Below are 21,288 nucleotides of genomic sequence, written 5' to 3'. Positions count from 1 at the left end.
CCAAAGAGAACTTTCAGAGATAGATTTGCCTGTGCAAAAGCCCTGTAATAGAAAGCAGGAAGGCAGGATTGGGAACTTGAAAGAAGACCCTGTGGCTTTAGGGAAGATAGCAAGAGGAAGAGAGTGAAGTGAGTTGGAAGAAGGACCAATCTATGAATGATACCATAGGATCATAAGGATTTCATTCTTTATTAAGAACAATGTGAGGAAGAGGAAGACATAGACATGGCTAACAAGCACATGAGAAAATGCTCCGCATCACTTGCCATCAGGGAAATACAAATCAAAACCACAATAAGATACCACCTCACACCAGTGAGAATGTGAAAATTAACAAGACAGGAAACCACAAATGTTGGAGAGGATGTGGAGAAAAGGGAACCCTCTTGCACTGTTGGTGGGAATGTGAACTGGAGCAGCCACTCTGGAAAACTGTCTGGAGGTTCCTCAAAGACTTAAAAATAGATCTTCCCTACGACCCAGCAATTGCACTGCTGGGGATTTACCCCAAAGATACAGATGCAGGGAAACGCCAGGACACCTGCACCCCGATGTTTATAGCAGCAATGTCCACAATAGCCAAACTGTGGAAGGAGCCTCAGTGTCCATAGAAAGATGAATGGATAAAGAAGATGTGGTTTATGTATACAATGGAATATTACTCAGCCATTAAAAATGACAAATACCCACCATTTGTTTTGACATGGATGGCACTGGAGGGTATTATGCTGAGTGAAATAAGTCAATCGGAGAAGGACAAACATTATATGGTCTCATTCATCTGAGGAACATAAAAAATAGTGAAAGGGAATAAAGGGGAAAGGAGAAAAATGCATGGGAAATATCAGAAAGGGAGAGAGAACGTGAGAGACTCCTAACTCTGGGAAATGAACTAGGGGTGGTGGAAGGGGAGGTGGGCAGGGGGGTTGGGGTGACTAACGGGCACTGAGGGGGCACTTGATGGGATGAACACTGGGTGTTATTCTATATGTTGGCAAATTGAACACCAATAAAAAATAAATTTATATAAAAAAAAGAACAATGTGAGGCTAGTGGAAGATTTTAAGGAAGAATGAGTTGACATCCTAGAGAATAGCTGGCAATAGGCCACTTGAGAGGTGATATTCTAGTAGTCCAAACAAGTGTGGATAGTGTTGGATTAGAGTAATAGTGGTAGAAAGGGTGAGAACAGAAACATTTTGAGAGAGATTCAATATGATACAATTGATAGGACTTGGTAATATAGTTGACATAGAAAGTGAAGGAAAAGTCCAAATCCAGGATAACTTATGTTTTCTGCCTTAAACAAATAGACTGATGAGAGAATCATGAGATAAGAAATACTAAAAAATGACCAGGAGAGTATATGGCAAGATCTAAAGATCTAAATTGGATAAGCTGAATTTAAGGTATGTATGAGATACCCAAGAAAAGTCAGTGGGCAGTGGATATTAAGACCTGTACTTAAAGGGGAGGTCTTACCCGAAGATGTCATCTGGGCATCCACAGTAATTGAACTATAGCTCTAGCTGAGATTCCTTAGGGAAAGAATAGCAGTACAAGAAAAAATGGGGTATGGAGAGCAAGTCCAGCACTCCACTTTGACGGAGATGATTATGAATAAAGGACACAGAAGAGTTGGCTAGAAAATATAAGATAGAAATAGGGGATGCCTGGGTGGCTCAGCAGTTGAGCATCTGCCTTCAGCTCAGGCTGTGATCCCAGAGACCCAGGATCGAGTCCTGCATTGGGCTCCCTGCATGGAGCCTGTTTCTCCCTCTGCCTGGGTCTCTGAGTCTCTCATGAATAAATAAATAAAATCTTTTTTAAAAAGTTCTAAATAGAAGTATATAAGAGAATATTAGGAGAACTAAGAAAATAAATTATTTTAAAAGGAGGGTGTGGTCATCAGTGTCAGGTCACTGATTGAATTCCAAGATTACCCATTGAATTTGGCAACTCAGAGGATGTTCGTGATCTTCACAGAAGGCACAAAAGTGCCTTCTTTTTGTGCCTATTTTGGTGGACTGTTGAGGACGTAAATTAGACTGTAATAGTTTTCAAAGGAGTGAAGAATGAACAATGTCGGTAGGTAAGTCTTCAAGAAATTGAGCTGTGAATGGGGAGAGAAGAAATGGGTTAGAAACCTACATGGATATCTGAGGTTCAAGAATTTATTTTACTTAGGAGAAACTTCAACAAGTATAAATGTGCATAGAAACGATCCATATTCATGGTGAACGTGAATACATTGATTCAGATGCCAAAATTATCAACAAATGAAAGAGACACAGGGGCTTCTGGATGACATGAACCAAGAGAAGGATAGAGTGATGGAGGGGAATGGCATGGGTTTCAAAGAAAAAGACTTTGAAAGTGAGTAAGGGAGTACAAGTTGAATACTGATTCCATCTCGAACTACATGGTATGGAATGTGAGTGGTAAAAGAATAAATAGCATCACTTTGAATAGCTACAAGAAATGCCTTGTCCTCAGGGAAGAGGTTAGGATATAAGAGCTACTGTCTATTAGACTGTGAGATCCAGGATCTCGCATGGTGAGAACCTTAAGATCAAGGATTATGTCTATATTGACAAGATAGTTTAGAGTTATGCCTCTCAACCTTTAGTGTAACATCGGAGTCACCTAGGAGGTTTGTTAAGACACGGACACCTGTGTCTTATCTAATTTTAAAAATCTTGGGTAAGCCCAAAGATGAGCATTCCTAATAAGTTCCTATATCTGTTGATGATGCCAGTCTGCATACTACACTTTAAAAACCACTGAGATAATCTATGTTGTGATAAGAAACAAACCCTAAAATCCCAACAGGTTAATAAAGCAAAAGTTTGTTTTCACTTATTCAAAACCTAACCTGATTGGGTAGCTCTCTAGAGCATTCTTTTCTAAGCAGAAATCCAGAATCCAGGTTGTTTCTACTTGGAGTAATGCCATCTGGAACCTGTGGCCTCCAAAGTCATATAGCAAGGGAAAAGAGACTGAGACAGTCATGTAGTATGTATTCAGGGGTCAGATCTGGAGGTGGTTTGCATCCTCTCTACTCAGATCTCATTGGTCAGAGCTTAGTCACATAGTCTAAAAATAATAGTAAGAGGGTCAGGGAAATGTAAAGGAAAGCATGTGTATTTCGTGAGCATTTTTTTAAAATTTTTATTTATTTATGATAGTCACACAGAGAGAGAGAGAGAGAGAGAGGCAGAGACACAGGCAGAGGGAGAAGCAGGCTCCATGCACCGGGAGCCCGACGTGGGACTCCATCCCGGGTCTCCAGGATCGCGCCCTGGGCCAAAGGCAGGCGCTAAACCGCTGCGCCACCCAGGGATCCCTCGTGAGCATTAACAGCCTCTGTCAGAGCATCTTTTGTGTCTAACCTCAACAAAGGGAACAATGCCAGTCAAAATAAGGAGCTCAATATATATTGGCTAGCTCAATAAATTGAATAGAATTTAATAGCTATTGACTGAAATCTGGGTTTTAGTTTTCCTTTAGCAAGGCAAAGCATCCCTTGCAACTAGCTGCTGTTATTCACATATATCCTTCAACACACACACACACACACACACACACACACACACATACATCGCTGCCTTCTCTGAGTGACCTTCTCTGACCTTGCGAGATTCAACTTTACATTGTTACCCTTGGGACATCCATAGATTGAATTGATATGAGCATGCTGAAATGGAAAAGAAAATTATACTGATGAAAAAACAAGACTGTATCATGTTCACTCCTGTCTGCCAGGAATTCAGAGATTTGAGGTAAAGTATTTAGTTCAACATAGGGCCTCATTTTTGAGAAGGCTGTGCCCTTGGGATGTTCCACTTCCCGTATTACCTTCAAGGCCTTTATTGTATTCGAGGTCTGGTGATGGCTGAGTGACAGGAATGCTGACAGTTCTATTAGCTGTAGAAGCAGGACAGGTCAATCAAGACTTCTCACATCTCTAGGTAACAAGTGGAGTTTCCGAAGGCAACCCAGATTCCAGCAGGATGAGCTGCAGAGCCTTGTTACAAGATGAAAAGGGCTCTTGAGGGCTGCTGTTACCTCTAAAATCCTTGGCCACCACTTAAAATGGAAAGCATTAGTCCTGCTTCAAACTTGCTTCCTGCCCGCCTTTGGTAGCACCTAGTAAAAGAGTACAGAAATACAAACAGAGGGAGAGAGCGATTTTCTGGACTCTGAGGTGTCAGGAGAACATGCTTCCTCTTTGACCACTCACGGTCTCTCAGTAAGGAAAAGAGCCTGTGATGGGTACTTGAGAGAAGCATATCTTTTGGTTTTAACCTATGAAGATAAAAGAGGTCTTGTTTTAATAATTTATATCTTATTCTTCTCTCCCTTTGAGGCACAAGTTTCATGATGCTAAAGAACTTTACTTTGTTTAATAAACACATTCATTCAGGGGAAAATGAGAAAATCTTATGAAAACTGTCATGAGGGAAATTCCAATGAGTAGTAAAGAATGTATTATTCAGTGTCTCCATATAATTGGTGTAATGGGGTGTTTCCACTTAAAAAGTAGTTAGATTGGCATCTTATTGGATTTGTATTTTTTATAGCATTTCATAGATATAAAATAAATTAGAACATGGAGTATCCAGCTGCTCTTTGAATCTTTACACAGTACAAATCTTATTTATTTTCAAGTTCTCATGATAGTGACCAAAGGAACAAGTCAGATTTTTTTTTAAAGATTTTATTTATTTATTCATGAGAGACACACAGAGAGAGGCAGAGACATAGGCAGAAGGAGAAGCAGACTCCATGCAGGAAGCCCGATGTGGGACTCGATCCCAGGACTCTGGGATCACGCCCTGAGCCACCCAGAGATGCTCAACTGCTGAGCCACCCAGGCATCTCACAAGTCATATTTTTAAATCCTGACTGTCATGAGATGACTTAAAAAAGAAAGCTGAGATACTTTTAGCAACTGTCACTGAGTTCACTTTTCAGGTAAAAAAAAACATACACTAAGGTTTGTACAAATGTGACCTGCATTCAGACCCCTACACATCTCAGGAAATGATTGGCTGAATGATATCAGATTTGTAAAATGTCAGGTGGTCCAAAAGCTACTCTGCAGGGAGGAGTTGTTGTTTCAGGAAGGAAAGTCTTGGTTTTTTTACATTCTGCTATAGAGGTCTGGGAACCAGAGCTGTCCAAAGCCTCCAGCAACACATAACACTCCACAGGTCAGTGTTTATTAGGGTGCTATTGCCATTTAAAAAGACAAAAATGGCATCACTCTGCAATAAATTTTGCACTCAATCGATACATATTTGTTTGGACCTATTATGACCAGTGAAAATAATTCTATATATTTCTACACAATTTTTATTAAGTACATAGAAAACTAAAATCATGAACCTAGGATCAGGGTTCATGTGTTAAAATGTGGACAGTGAGCACAATTCAAAGAGGTAAGTATATGTTAAACTACATTGTAACTTGTTCAGGGACTGTGTGATATAATGAAAAGGAGTTTTATGAAATTTTTCAAAGATATTTATTTATTTATTTATTTATTTATTTATTTATTTATGAGAGAGAGCATGCACAAGTTGGGGGAGGATACAGAGAGAGAGTGAGAGAGAATCTCAAGCAGACTGGCACCAAGCAGGGAGCTGGACATGGGGCTCCATCCCACAACCCTGAGATCATGACCTGAGCCAAAATCAAGAGTCAGATGTTCAACTGACTGAGCCACTGAGGCGTCCTAGTTTTTATTAATTTTTTAATTTGCAAAACAGGTTTTTCCATTTCAAACTTATTTTCAATCTGTGGGATTATAGGAAAGTTACTTAAGGTTCAGTGAGCCTCAATTTCCCACCCATAAAAGAGACATAATATTTTTGCCTTGTAGAGTTGCCATGATAATTAAATGAGGGCTACATGAAAGCCAAGTTTGTAGTAAATGCTCAATGAATGGTAGCCGTAACCGAACTATAATTGTTATTATTCAGCATTCTATGAATAGGTGATTGTACAAAATATTGTTTATCAAAAGGAATTTGATTTCTAAATAAAAAGTGTCACGGATTGAATGTTTGTGCTTCCCCAAAATTCATGTTAAAACTTAATCTCCAGTGAGGTGGTAATTTGGAAAATATAGATCATAGGAGTGAAGTCCTAATGAATAGGACTAGTGCACATGTATATCAAGCCCTCTTATATGTAAATGAGATGCCAGAGAACTCCCTCACCCCTTCCATCATATGAAGGCACAGTGAAAGATAGCATCCATGAATGAAGAAATGGGTCTTCACTGCACATGGACTCTGCCAATTCTTTGAACCTGGCCTTTTCAGCCTCCAGAACCATGATAAATAAATTGTTTATGAGCCAGCCTACGGGACTATGCTATAGCAGCCTAAATAGATATAGACAAAAAGCTTTCTTTGAAAAAAAATTTTAAAAAGATCTTACTGCACAATCATATTTTTGTATAACTACTAACATGAAATAAATATACATTAGCTTGTAAATGCCCGTTAACCTAAGGAGTTGGTTTATATTTCAAAATAAATGAGGATGAAAAATAAGAGGAAATGAATTCTGACTTCCTATTTGATTATCCTCTCTCTTGTAAATTTGGATTTTTAAAATGTCCATTGACATTTATATTAAATTGTTTATTTGTCACAGAGTATATTTTGAACATTCTTTAGACTTGTCCCTAGACAATTTAAAAGAACTGGGCTAATAGTGGTTATCAACTACATCATACACGTTGAAGTTTATCAAACACCTTACGAGAGAAAGATGATTCCTGAGTCAAAGCCCAAAGAAGTGCAAAAGCGGGAAGTTATTTAAAAATCTGTTCATTTTAATTAGTTCCTATAACATCATTTATCATAAACTGTGAGAGACTTGTTCATAAATATTAGAATTTGAAAGTCACATTTATAGATGATATACGTGCTAGGCCTTCTCTACCTGTCCAATTGTCTAGAAAGAGGTCGTTTTTCACATGGACTAGACACACATTTTTATGGTTCTAAAAAAATTCATTTCTCGGAGGTTGTGGTCACAGTTCCCAAAAGAAAAACTTCAAAGGATATATATTCTAAAGAAATTAGTATGTCTTTTTACCAATATGAAGCTCCTGGTTTCATTTTCCACACTGTTTGACAGATTTAAATGTCGGAAATCAGTAACAAAGCTTAAAATTCCATGCCATCTCTGAAAAGAGTGTAAATTAAAAGGCTGTCAAGCTATTTAGTTTAAAAAAATGAAGGCAGACTTCCTGGCAGTCACATTTTTCCACCACTGATGATTCTGACCATATCCAGAGAGGATATGAACTAACAAACCCGGAATAGGCAAAAAGGAAGGACAAAAGGAAGTGAGAAGCAAAATGAAGGAAAGAAAAATAGAAAAAGAACAGTTTTTAAACAAAGAATAGAAATAATCAAGCTATTTTTCCAATTGCAAGTACAAAGAGAATACATAGAGAATTCAAGAAAATTGAAAATAATTCCTCAGTAAGATAAAGTAAACCAACTAAAAGAAGCACCCCTTCAGAATCGAGAGGGTTTTTTGTTTTTGTTTTGTTTTGTTTTAAAGATTTTATTTATTCATGAGAGACACAGAGAGAGAGAGAGAGAGAGGTAGAGGGAGAAGCAGGCTCCCTGCAGGATGCCCAATGCAGGACTCAATCCTGGGACTCCAGTCATGCCCTGGGACAAAGGCAGGCGCTAAAACACTGAGCCACCCAGGCATCCCAAGAGTTTTTAACTTATATGCAATTGTGCTTGTGTGGAAAGAGGTACCTTAGGCCAGTGTTTTCAAATTGCATTCTACGTACAGATTACCGTTCATATTATAGTTTTAGGAGTGACTATACAAGCCCGCCAGACATTTGGCTTTCCTATCAGATCCAAGCAGTGGACTCTGATGGGTGACATCTCTGATAAATTGATTTGAGGGATGAAAGCAGGATTTCAGACTAATTAGATTTCTTATCTAATTTGTCCTGGTTGAAATAAATGAGATTCATTTCTTTCACAGAAATAAATTCTAGAACTAGGGGTCATCTATGCTAATTTCTATACAGATATATGATCATGTTCTTTATACACATTAATATATCTGCATATTCTCCTATAAAATACTAAAATAAATCACACAAAAGATTAGTGTTAATCTGTTTAGATCACAAGTGGTTATAGAAGACAAGGAGGAATAGAAAATGGTATTTAATCGACACAATAGGATACTATTGAAACAGATAGATTTAGACATACTGTGGTAAAAAATATATCTAAATACCATTTCTCACTTAAAAAGGCCCCTCCTTAAAATGGTTAATTTCAAGGCTGGAACAAGGAAAACATAAGATGAGCCTAGAACATCTTGTGCCAGAAAATGCTCACAGAATGAACGAGACATTCCCAAAGAATCAAGAAATCAAAATCATCTTGAAGGTGCTCCCACTGGGCAAATTTGAGACAATTAGATCATCAGAATAAATACAATACAAATGACCAACACACATTTGAAGTTGTGTGTGTGTCCATTTACACACGGATCTTTTTCCAATAATATAGTATGGTAATACAAATGTATTTTCTCTTCCCTATGATTTTCTTAATAACATTTTATTTTCTCTAGCTTACTTTATTTTAAGAAGACAGATAAAACATATACAAAATAGTGTTAACTGACTATTTGTTATTAGTGAGGCTTCTAGTTAACAGTAGGCTATTAGTAGCTCAGTTTTGGGGGAGTCAAAAGTTGTATATGGATTTTTGACTGCATGGGGCTTGGCATCTCTAACCTCTCTGTTGTTCAAGAATCAGTTGTATATCCATAATTTTGTGGAAGAACTGTGATAGAGTGATCAGTTAAAAAAAACTTCCATCAGGAGGTATATTATATTATTATAGCTGTTGAAGCAAGAATGAAATTGAAATCTAGCTTAAATTGGAAACTAGAACAATGTACAATTTAGGGGCTATTAATGACAATGTTATTCTTGTATTTTTTAAATAGGTGATGATGTGTCTCAAATACTGTAACATTTTGATTCCATACTAGAGGTTAATCCATACATTTAGAACTAATGTAAACAGGGGCGCCTGGGTGGCTCAGTCACTTAAGCATCTGCCTTTGGCTCAGGTCATGATCCCAGGGTCCTGAGATGGAGCCCTGCATTGGACTCCCAGTGCTGTGGGAAGTCGGCTTCTTCCTTGCCCTCTGCCCCTGCTTGCTTGCTGGCACTCTCAAATAAATAAAATCCTGAGCCTGGGTCGATAGTTGGTTAAGCACCTGACTCTTGATCTCAGGGTTGTAAATGGACCCTGTGTTGGGCTTTGTGCTGGATGTGGAGTCTACTTAAGATTCTCTGCCTCCCTGTTCGCCTCACTACCCTTTTCTCCCTCCCTCTCTAAAATAAAGACATAAATAAAGTTTTCAAAAGAATGTATAACTATCTGAAAGAGTGCATAACTTCCAGTTTGATTTTAAAATAAAATTGTTTACATTAGTTTTATTTTTTTAAAAAATGCACTCTTTCAGATAGCATAACTTCCAGTTTGATTTTAAAATAAAATTGTTTACAGGGCAGCCCCGGTGGCTCAGTGGTTTAGCGCAGCCTTCAGCCTGGGCATGATCCTGGAGACCCAGGATTAAGTCCCACATCAGGCTCCCTGCATGGAGCCTGCTCCTCCCTCAGCCTGTGTCTCTGCCTCTCTCTCTCTCTCTGTGTCTCTCATGAATAAATAAATAAGATATTTTAAAAAAATAAATAAAATTGTTTACATTAGTTTTACTTTTTTATTTTTAAAAGATTTTATTTATATAGTCCCAATAGTTTATTTTTGCTTTCACTTCCCTTGCCAAAGGAGACATATCTAGAAAAAATGGGATTACCATCTATGTTTTCTTCAAGCAGTTTTATGGTTTCACATCTCACATCTAGATCTTTAGTCTATTTTGAGTTTATTTTTGTGGATGGTGTAAGAAAGTGGTCGAGTTTCATTCTTTTGCATGTAGTTGTCAAGTTTTTCCAACATAATTTGTTGAAGAGACTTTTTCCCATTGCATATTCTTACCTCTTTTGTTATGAATTAATTGACCATTTAATTGTGGGTTTATTTCTAGGCTCTCTATTTTGTTCCATTGATCTATGTGTCTATTTTTGTGCCACTACAATACTGTTTTGATTACTACAGCTTTGTAGTGTATCTTGAGATTAGGATTGTGATATTCCAAGTTTTTCTTCTTTTTCAAGGTTGCTTTGGCTATTTAGGGACTTCTGTGGTCCCATATAAATTTCAGGATTATTTGCTCTAGTTATGTAAAATTGTTGATGGTACTTCTATAAGATTGCATTAAATCTGTAGATTGTTTCAGGTAATATGGACATATTAACAATATTGTTTTTTCCAATCCATGAAGATGGAGTATCTTTCCACTTATTTGTGTCATTTTCAATTCTTTTATCAACATTTTATAGTTTTCAGAGTACAGATCTTTTACTTCCTTGATTAAGTTTATTCCTAGGTATTTTATTCTTTTTGGCATGATCATAAGTGGGATTGTTTTCTTCAATTCTCTTTATGTTATTCCATTATTAGTGTGTAGAAATGCAACAGAGTTCTGCATATTCATTTTGCATCCTGTGACTTTACTGAATTTATTTATCACTGCTAGTAGTTTTTTGGTGGAGTCTTTAGGATTTTTAATATATAATATCACATCTTCTGCAAATAGTAAAAGTTTTACTTCTTCCTTACCAATATGGATGCCTTTTTTTCTTGTCTGTTTGCTATGGCTAGGACTTCCAGTACTCTGCTGAATAAAAGTGGTGAGAGTGGATATCCTTGTCTTGTTCCAGATCTTAGAGGAAGAACTCTCAGTGTTTCACCATTGAGTTTGATGTTACCCGTAGGAGTTTTTCATATATGGCCTTTATTTGGTTGAAATATGTTCCCTCTAAACCTAGTTTGTTGAGAATTTTTATCATGAATGGATGTTGTACTTTGCCAAATGTTTTTTTCTTGGAAATGATGGTATGGTTTTTATCATTTCTCTTGATGTGATGATTTGTGACCTTGATTACTTTGCAAACCACCCTTTCATCCCAGGAATATATCCCACATGATCATGGTGAATAATTTTTTAATGTATTATTGGATTTGGTTTGCCAACATTTTGTTGAAGAATTTTGCTTCTATATTCATCAAAGATATTGCTTGCAGTTTCCCTTTTTCTGTATTTCTTTCTCTGGTTTTGGTATCAAGGTAAGGCTAGTCTCATAGAATGAATTTGGAAGGTTTTCTTTCTCTTTTATTTTTTGGGATAGGTATTAACTCTTCTTTAAATGTTTGGTAGAACTCACCTGTGAAGCCATCTGGTCCTGAACTTTCATTTGTTGAAAGTTTTTTGATTACTGATTCAGTTTCATTGTTAGTAACTGGTCTGTTAAATTTCTTTTTACTTCTTCCTGATTCAGTTGTAGGGAGTAATATGTTTCTAGGACTTTATCCATTTCTTTTGGGTTGTCCAATGTGATGGCATATAATTTTTCATAATATTCTCTCCTAATCCTTTGTGTTTCTGTGGTGTTGGTTGTATTCCTCTTCTCTTGTTTCTGATTTTATTTATTTGAGTCTTCTCTCTGTCTCCCTCTCTTTTAATGACTGGCTGTTTTTTGTTGATCTTTTCAAAGAACCAGCTTCTGATTTCATTGATCTGTTCTATTAGTTTCTCTGGTCTCTTTTTCATTTATTTCTGCTCAATTTTTATTATTTCTTGCCCTCTTCTGACTTTGGATATACCCAGATATTTTAAATAGAGCCTTGTCGCTTGCACATTTTGGTCATTCCATCTTCTATTTCTTTAACTATATGATAACATGTCATTTTATGTTCCACATCTTATGGAACTATATTTTTTTATTCCTATGTTCACAGTCTTTTAGGGTCTATGTCTGTTGTAGGTTACCTATTCTAACTCTCACCAATGTCATTTATTTAATTCATGTGCATGTTTGGTAATCTTTGATTGCGGGCTTATGTTTGATTCACCTTAATCAAGGGAAAACCTGAGAGCCTAAAATAAGAACACTTTTAGCAAGGAAGAAGCCATGAACCAGGATAAGCCACCAACCAATGACCACTTCAGCCACGCACAAGGTTCCTACTCTTAATCTGGAACACTAATAGTTAGCAATTTCTCAGCCCCACCTTGTCACCAGGCCAGGACAGTTTCATGGCCACAGTGACAATCTGGTTTCTGACTTTGAAGAAATCCCTCCTTTCATATGTGTTTGTTGTTTGCTGACTCCTCACAACTTTTCCTTCTCCCCCCCTTTGGGCTTTTTTGAGATTTGCCTTAATTCTTCAAACCCAATACCAAAAATTAGGTCTCATGAAGTTTTCAGATTTTTCTGCAATAAGAAGACCCTTCCCTCAAAACACACACACATAAATATTCCATTCATTATATTCCAAGAGCTATAAGCTATGAAAATAATTTCTACCAACAAGTCTCCCTCACAATTAGCTGCGTATGACCCTCAACCCAATATATAGTTATTTCTCTAGGTCCTGAACATAATGCTTGAGTTTATTTCAGTAGCTGGAAAAATACTCACATTAGATTTCCAACTCATAGAGTAAGAGCTATAGAAAAACAGGTTCATGTGCAGCCCTGTGTATCTCTTTTTGTACAGATTAGTAAGTCAAGAGCAATACTACACCCGTAGGAGAACAACAGAGATTATTGCTACCAATGAGAAGGGGAAATGCAGGGTAAATCCAACATGCCCAATTTAATTCTCCAGTTTAGGGGATCCCTGGGTGGCACAGCGGTTTGGCGCCTGCCTTTGGCCCAGGGTGTGATCCTGGAAACCCAGGATCGAATCCCATGTCGGGCTCCTGGTGCATGGAGCCTGCTTCTCCCTCTGCCTATGTCTCTGCCTCTCTCTCTCTCTGTGTGTGACTATCATAAAAAAAAAAAGACTTGGTTTAAAAAAATAATAATAATAATTCTCCAGTTTAGTTAATGTAAAATATAATTGATTCTCACAAAGTAATAATGAATTTTCATAACTTGAGTTAGTTGATGATGCCAACAAAAGCTGCTACAAATAGCTTTGCCCTTTGATCCCCATGACACCAATTCAATGATATGGCAAATTTTATATCTTGGGAAGGTTAAGATGAAGCATTACACCTGTGGCAAATCTCAGTAGAAGAGTCATAGCAAAGGCTCCGAAGAATACAGTGGTAAGCACATGCTCTTTGATGTGTAATTTATTCTTTTGGGAAACAACAGCTTGCTTGCCACTGAGTCCTGTTAACCACGGGACATTTGGTAATCAGAAACCTCAGTTGACCATAATAATTTTGGAGTTTTCAGATCTATCTAGCCCTAAAACTAACTGTAAGCAATGGACTCAACAATCAAGGAGAAGTTGATATATTAGATATCAACTTTAGGAAGGTCCTCAAGGCAAAAATTGAAAAGAAACATTGTCCACACATAGTAGGGTTATATCTCTCATGATGTCATGAGACAGCTCACTTCATGGGCTCACACTGCTTCATGAAAAGTTCCCTATGACTGAATGATGTGGAAGAGAACTCTGTGGCTGACAACAGAGAGAGGTAGATCACCATAATACTAGAGCCTACTTAAGGGTTTCCCTGAAGAGAAGTAAAGTGAAGAAGAGAAATCTTCCCAGAAGGCAGAATTTAAGTACATTTTTTGTCCATATTACTCAATAGAATGTCCTGATTGGTTAGACTGAATGTGTTTTCAAGCTCTGAGAAGCCTGAACCCTTCAATATAGTAGAATACCTAACTGGACCAGGAAGCCATCTTGTGGCAGATTGATAATGCTGAATCCTGCTACATCCCCTGGAACAAACATTTGTCCTGGATTTGGATATTCCTTCCATGTTGGACAGTCTTTTCAAGCAACACCAACCATAAATTTACTGCATGGTTTGTCATCTTCATGGAATGCCTCACTCTAGTCCTTCTGGTAAGAAAGTCCTTCTACTATAAAAAGAAAGAAATGCAATAAAAATTTACTGGTCATATCTGTTTCCCCATTACCCAGATGTAGTTGGAATTGCCTATTAAATATTCATTTACTGTGTCAAACTAATGCATAACATTTGGCTAGTGTGAAATGCTATCCTACAAGATACGATAAATGCTCTGAAAAGGATTCAATTTATGACTAGAAGACATGAGTACCAGCAACAAGAAGTGAGTGGGGTTGGCACCTGTTGTAATTATACCCACTGACTCTTTACAAAATATTTTCTCCCAATCTCCATGACTTTTTATTCTGCTGACTTAGAGTTTTCAATATCCAATGAGGAATCATCAAAAGATTTAACAATAATTTGACTACATTGGAGGTGGCAACTACCATCTGTCCATTTGGTCCTCTTGGGGACAATAAATGAAAGCAAAAAAAAAATGTGGTATTTGGTCCTGGCTCCTTAGGGGAAATTGACTGGAGCAAAATGGGAGCATAAAGAAGTCTGGCTAGAAGCTAGTTGATTCCAAGATGGTTCTATTAATCCAAGAGGTAAAGATTAAGAAGGGTCCTTCAATCTGTCCAGGCAGAGTGGACATTAAGAGCTCAGATTCCTCAGGAATGAAGGTTTAAATGAGAAACCAAACAACCTGAGGTGTTTGCTAAAGGCAATATCAAGGCTCATGACAGTTGCATACTTTTTTCTTGCTGTGTTACACATATATTCATATACCTACACAAATGCCCTTCTCTTTCCTTTTCTCTCAGATAGGTAATTTTGTTGTGTTATATTTGTATTGCATGATTGAGATGATAATCTGACTGAGATCCTAAACAAACTTTAATTTCCCCATTGGAGAATTTCTGATCATCCAAAAGATTGCACATTAGCATTTTTTTTAAATTTAAGTACAAGATTTGATTTTTATTTTTGTGTACATAACACAATACATAAGATAAAGTATATACTTGAATAAATGTTTATTGAATAGGTATATGGAAAGGAAGGATTAATGAATAGGTAGATGGATGAATAGAAGGCTAGATGAATGGATGATTCTGTGGTAATAGCAAATAAGAAATGTATGTGATTTTTTTCTTTTAAGGAGAATTCTAAACTCTGTTTCTTCCTTTTGGAGTTTGTATTGGGCATATATGTTAGAATATTATTATTTATGCCTATCTCTAGTTCATATTATCCATAATTTTATCTGAGTCACATTACAAATAGTTTTCTTCAGATCTACCTTCCAATTCACTATTTTACTATCAGCTCTAATATTCTAATATAATTGAATTTTTATTTAAATGGTTAGTTAAATTTCTAGAGATTTTATTTGTCTCTTTGATACTATCCATGTCATGTTCTTTTATACTTCTCCTTTTAATCATTTTAATACACCTTTTTAAAATCAAATAGATAAATGTAACATCTGAATTTCTTCAGGTTATGATCCTACTGTTTACTGTTTTTGCTGATTCTGGTTCAGGGTGAATGATTCCTTAAATATTTTTAAATTTTAGATTGTGAACTCATCTTCAGCATATCTATTTCTGTGGGAAACTTCTGTGGTCAAGTCAGGGTATTCAATTTTCACAAGTCACCATGGTTTCACTGACCTGTAACTCCTTTTCATGGTGATTCTCGGCTTGTGGATTTATGAACCATCAGAAGAGTATATATTTGAATCAAAAACCCATGAGATGACAATCCCATGATTATGAAATTGTCCAGGGGAATTTTGTTCCCTAGCAGCAAGGCTTAGTTTTAAAGCATCTATGTGGCCTTTTTGTGTGGGTGATATTTATTTTCTAGTCACTCTTATGGAACATGTGGCCCTTCAAGAGTCTTTAAACAGAGACCATCTTTATGCAGAGGTCTTAGTTCTAACTCCTGCTTCTCACAGGCCCCAAGGCTTGTCATCCATCCCTCCATGCTGTTATAATCTAAATATAATCTAAACATAATTTAAATCTGTAGGGTTATCATGACTCTTGGCACCCATGTTCCTATACACACACACACACACACACACACACAGCAATAACAGTAGCTGCTACAGTGTCAGATATGGCTTTTTATGCACTTGCTCTCTAAAGATTATGTTTTGTGAACTCATCTATGCATTTAAATGGGAGGTTCAAAAATATTCATTCAAAATTTCTAGGTGTTTTGTCATGGGAAAACTTGCAGCTTACTTAGCATAAAATATTGTCTGGCAACAGAGTCTCAAGTAGTAAGAAACTGGAAAGGTCTCTGAGATGATGAATCTTAGGGGAGGATTTAATTTGCTGAGAAAGGTAAAGAGAAACATGAATGCAAGGAAGGAGAAAAAAGGCGCCCCAGGCTGGAGAGTAGCACTTGTAAAGAACCCATAACAGGAAAAGGTAGCAGTTGGCTTCCATGACTGAAGGGAAAATTGCTGACCCAGGCCAGAAAGACTATTAAATAAAAGACCACAGAAGGGGTGGAATGTGCTGGTATTTGTGTTTCCTGGGAAGTGATTGGAATTTTATATCAAAGATCTATGAGATCACTATAAAAAGAAGTAAACAGTACATGTGGCTTTAAGAATCAGCCTATCTTCCCAGTTACATGGGGAAAGAGACATAAGAAAAAATCCTGACAGCTTTTAAGTGAAAGCTCATTTGACCAAAGGAGATATAACAGAGCTAGCAGGCAATTGTCGAAGTCCAAAAGGAGACTGAACCCTCTGATACAATTTGACATTGAACAAGTGTTGACAGATTAGCATCCACAAGCATTTCTGACAAGATATAGTTCCCTCAGGCTGTGGACAAACCTAGAAGTGGGCACCTGACAGCCTGCAATACACATACCACTGTATATCACCTTGACCGCATTTTATGATTACAAATCAGTTTTCTTTGACGTGCCCCATTTTTCACTGCAGCATCTTCGTCTCAGTGCCTTTATCAGTTATAACTTCATCAGAGCATTTGAGTGCACCATTTACAAAATTGCTTTTTTGCTGAAAGTGAGCGAGTACAAAGCAGTGCAATTCTGCAGAACAAAAGAGAAGAAAGAAGTACTACCTAGAGACTCTAGCACAGATGGCCTTCATTTTTCTAACAAAACACTCCTGTGAGGTGTTTTGCCAATAAATATCTTTATGTTTTACAGAAAGGTGAAATTACCATTGAGTTGATCATGCATTCAGGTTTTCTCCATAGGTGAATTAGAGAAGAAAGTCAAAGGCCTGAAATGTAATGCATGCATGGTGAAGTGTTCAAGTATGCACATTATCCACATGCAAGCTTCTCTCTCAAGTCTGCTAGCTCATGTCATCATCACTTATTCCTATTCCAAATGAGAAATCAGCTCTCTTTACAGGCAGATCTATTTTATGCCCTTCCCTGTCTGTGTTCCCAGCCTTCCTTAATAGACTTCAAGGCCTACAGTAGAGAACTGGCAAATCCTTTAATTTCTAGAAACTATCTGCGCTGTCAGCTCAGTTTTGGCTTTCTCTTCTATTGACAAAATTTGCTTGTATTTATTCTCTCATTCCATGCATTCATGTAATGCGAATCATTACATGAATCATTACTGCAAGATCAGCTCCAATGGATTCATTCACAATTAGGACCCATAAACAATCTATAACACATGAATAAATAACCTGATAAATATTATTTTATTATTTATGAAAACAGCATCATATCCTTAAAGTCACAGATTTCTCCCAGTATCAATCATGGCAAACAGAGACTGGCATTTGCAATGTAGCTTCTGCTATGCCTCAAAGGCCAGATCCCTGGAACCAGATTAGCTTCTTTGTGTTCTAATCCAAACTGTGCCATGAAGCCACTAGGCCAGAGCAGATAATTTACCTTCTTTCTGCATTAGTTTTTCAATCAGCAGAGTGAGAGCAGGCTACTATTTGCAACTGGGCTAACAGAGTTCAATAAATGTCATTGAGCCATGACTATAAATGTTCTTGAAGTATGCCACAGAACTACCAGGTGTTATTGTCCTAACGGCTAATTACTTCAAAGTGTAAATATTTAGTTTAAAAGTTGAATTGAGGCCATTTTTATATTCCAGGGCCACTTCATATAACAAATTATCCTAGCCTAACACAAAATAAACACCTGTCACACTTGGGTAGCTACCAAATCCTATAAACATGAGACACATCATTTATTTAGCACAACCCCCTCCCCCGCCTTCCCCCCCTCCGGCCCCCAGCACATGCGCGCGCGCGCACACACACACACACACACACACACACACACACACACAACCCAAAAACCTAGCAAATAACAACAAAAACAACCAAAAAAATACCTCCAGCTGCCCTCATGGAAAGTTACTGTCTGGAAGAGTGTTAACTCCCAAGAGTCTTTGAATGGGTGGGTGGCTAACCCTTTCCTGAATCTGTTTTTGCATCCAGTCCAGTGAACTGGAAACAACTAATGATTATCAGATTTCTACAGCCCTGCAGCGACCAGAAACAGCAAGGTGCCCATCTCTGCCCAGGGCGAAGGGGATCATCAACTGATTCTCAAATGATACCACTGTAGTCTGTATTTGTCCTTTTCTCCTTTTCCTTCCTTTTTTGGGCAGTTTCAGAAGATTGATCCATGAAAGCCCCAGTGTTTTGTGCCCCTGAAAGGAGAGCCCTGTTAAACTCAATGTGTGAATGAATCTTTCCTTCACCCATCCTCATTTTTCACTAGCAAATACTACAAGTTGAGCAGGATGGTTGTTAAGTCAACCCTTCTCTGGCTTGAACAAGTGTGGGGGTCTGAATAAGTTATGACTTATTCCATATTCAAATTTCTTTCTCCTTTTCTTCTCCATCTCTCATCACTTACATATTTGATGTTAACATTTTTACAGCAGAGTCCACAGTAATGTTTCATGAGTGGCCTTGCTTAACGGCACTGCCCCCATCACTTACATTTCTTCCCCAGCAACTCTCTCATCACAGATGTTGCCTGGGGCTGGGTAGGGTTGGGGACAGGATCAACAGCTCTCATACACCTATATACCTGGTGATCTGGCAATATGGCCTTTGTGTTTTCAGTTAATGTTTGAAGAACAATTTCTGTAAAAATGTAGAAAATTTATTTTAGGTAAACTAGTACCCATCAGCTCAGAAAATATCATTATAAAGAATTTTGCTCTATTATCTTGGGCCATTGCATCATTCTTCTAGAATTCAGCCAAAGGTTTGTGTTAGTATCCTCAGAGGTTTTGTGACAATGACAGGGTCTGGTGCACTTATGGACTGTTCTGTTTCAGCTGGACCCCATCAACCCATATAACATCAGAAGTACATTTATAATGCCCATCCCTGGCCCAGACTGTGGCCCAAAGTTTTCAGCCATAAGGCCATTTCCACCCACTCCAGGGGCAGCACCTGGCCATATTCCATATCCCTGGTATCCTCTCCTCAGGAGCAAGTAAAAAACTGCCCTGCCTTGTCCACATCACACGAGGAGACAGAATTTCTCACAGGAACTCAACTCAGACCCTTCTTCCTGTCTGCATGGATTTAGATCAAATGGACTTCTTTGGTCAAGTCCACTAGGCCTTGATACATTAATGATCATTAAAAGAATCAGAACATTCCTTGTCTTAAAAAGTCTCACATTTAAATGTGTCTTCTTGCAGAATTCTATTTCAGATTTCAGGAGCTAATTTCAAAAGTTCTTGCTTTCCTTTTCTGCTTTTCTTTTTCATCTTGTTCTCCCTGATTCCAGCCCCACCCCAATTTGAAACTCAATTTATCCTATATCCCTCCTTCCCCTTTGTGTTCCTATTAGAACAATCTTCAACCTCACCAAGGCAAAGAATGATCTCCAGAATAGAGTAGGAGAAATGCAAAAGAGAAAGTATATATATAGCTTAACAAATTATCCCCCTCACAAGTACTCATCCTATCTGTGACTCAGTTTAGCTGCCTGACATCTACAGCTCACTGCTTTGTTTCCCTCAGATCTTCCTCTCTTTTTAAACCTTTTTTAAAGTAGGCTCCAGGCCCAGTGTGGAGCCCAATCTGGGGCTTGAACTCACAACCCTAAGATCAAGAGCCAGTCACTCAACCAGCTGAGCCACCCAGCCTCCCCTTCCTCAGCCCTCTTAACAAGTTGAGCCATATCTTGAAACCCTTCCTGGCACCATCTTCATTTCCCCTCTTTCTCTTTTTAAATCACTTTGCTCTTTTTTCTGCCCCTCACATACTCTGGGGATGGAAACTTCAACATTGCCTGAACTTTTTCTTCTCATCTCCATGACTTTATCCAAACTTTTCACTTCTCCTTTAATTTTTGACCATTTGACTTCCATTTCATCACCTCTGCCTCTCCCATGCCCATCTCTAGAAATGCTTCTGCAGCTGAGAATATACATTTTAAGTTTTAAAGTCTTCTGATTTAGTTCTTCCTCCAAGTGCTTCTGGAACACAGTGGGGATATTTCATGTCGTGATCGAGGGAGTCTTAGAAGTTATATAGTGAGCATCCATTCTTAATCTAAGTCCCAAAGGAAGAAAAATTCCTTAGCAAGAAGAAACCCCAACCATTAAAACTGAGGACCCAGGACTGGAGAAAGTACCCAGCTAAAGAATATTCAGGGTTAGAGAGGGGTCTACAGCAGGGTCTAACAACAGCAAGAGGTAATTTTTTCAAGTTACAGTTTTTCAGTTAAAAAAAAAAAAAAAATCCTGCCTTTACAGGCAGCCGGCATTTTGCAGAGCACGGTGAAGGAAAAGTCTCTATAAAGACTGCACTAAAAGTGAAGTTACATTTGCATATTCACTGACCAGAGGCAATTTGCAACTAATAATAAGAACCCTGAAAGGAAAGAACAAACCCCGCCACTATTTACTGAGTGTTTACCATGTGTTGGGCAGAATGCAAAGTGTTTTACAGCATTATCTTAATTTTCACAACAACTCTGAAATTGAACTATTATTTTAGCAATCTCACTAAGAGAGGAAACAGGTTCAGAGAGGTTAAATAAATTGTCCCAAATCACACAGTATATATGTAACAGAATCCAGGTGGTTTCAACACGAAGCCTACACTCCTGGCCCAGAATCATGTGAGACAAGAAGTAGTCATAGGACATAAGAAGGATCTGGACAATACAGGAGAGAAGTAATCTAAAACAGAGCCTTCTCATCCTATAGGACGATCATCTAATAGTTCATGAAAAAGAACATGGTTTTGACATCAGAACCCCACTCAGTATATATCATCAATGTATATATTTAAACTTTATATAATAGAATT

General features: G+C 37.7%; 1 protein-coding gene across 3 annotated transcripts in view; it reads right to left on the bottom strand.

Annotated features, from left to right (window-relative positions):
• The window catches only part of UBE3D (ubiquitin protein ligase E3D), a 203,117-nt gene that overhangs the window by 12,350 nt on the left and 169,479 nt on the right, over window positions 1-21,288 (bottom strand). The window contains exon 10 of one of the 3 annotated variants that reach the window (XM_072832229.1): window positions 3,870-4,149. The exons of the other annotated variants lie outside the window; for them this stretch is intronic. Within the exon in view, the coding sequence (XP_072688330.1) occupies window positions 4,117-4,149 (33 nt within the window). The 3' untranslated portion in view covers window positions 3,870-4,116. Of the gene's footprint in view, window positions 1-3,869; window positions 4,150-21,288 lie in introns of those variants that run through there. 3 annotated transcript variants of the gene reach the window in all.

The sequence above is a fragment of the Canis lupus genome, chromosome 7 (genome assembly GCF_048164855.1).
Source record: "Canis lupus baileyi chromosome 7, mCanLup2.hap1, whole genome shotgun sequence".
NCBI classification, from domain to species: Eukaryota; Metazoa; Chordata; class Mammalia; order Carnivora; family Canidae; genus Canis; species Canis lupus.
The sequence above is the reverse complement of the archived record's forward strand: the minus strand, read 5'-3'. Positions and strand labels throughout refer to the sequence as shown.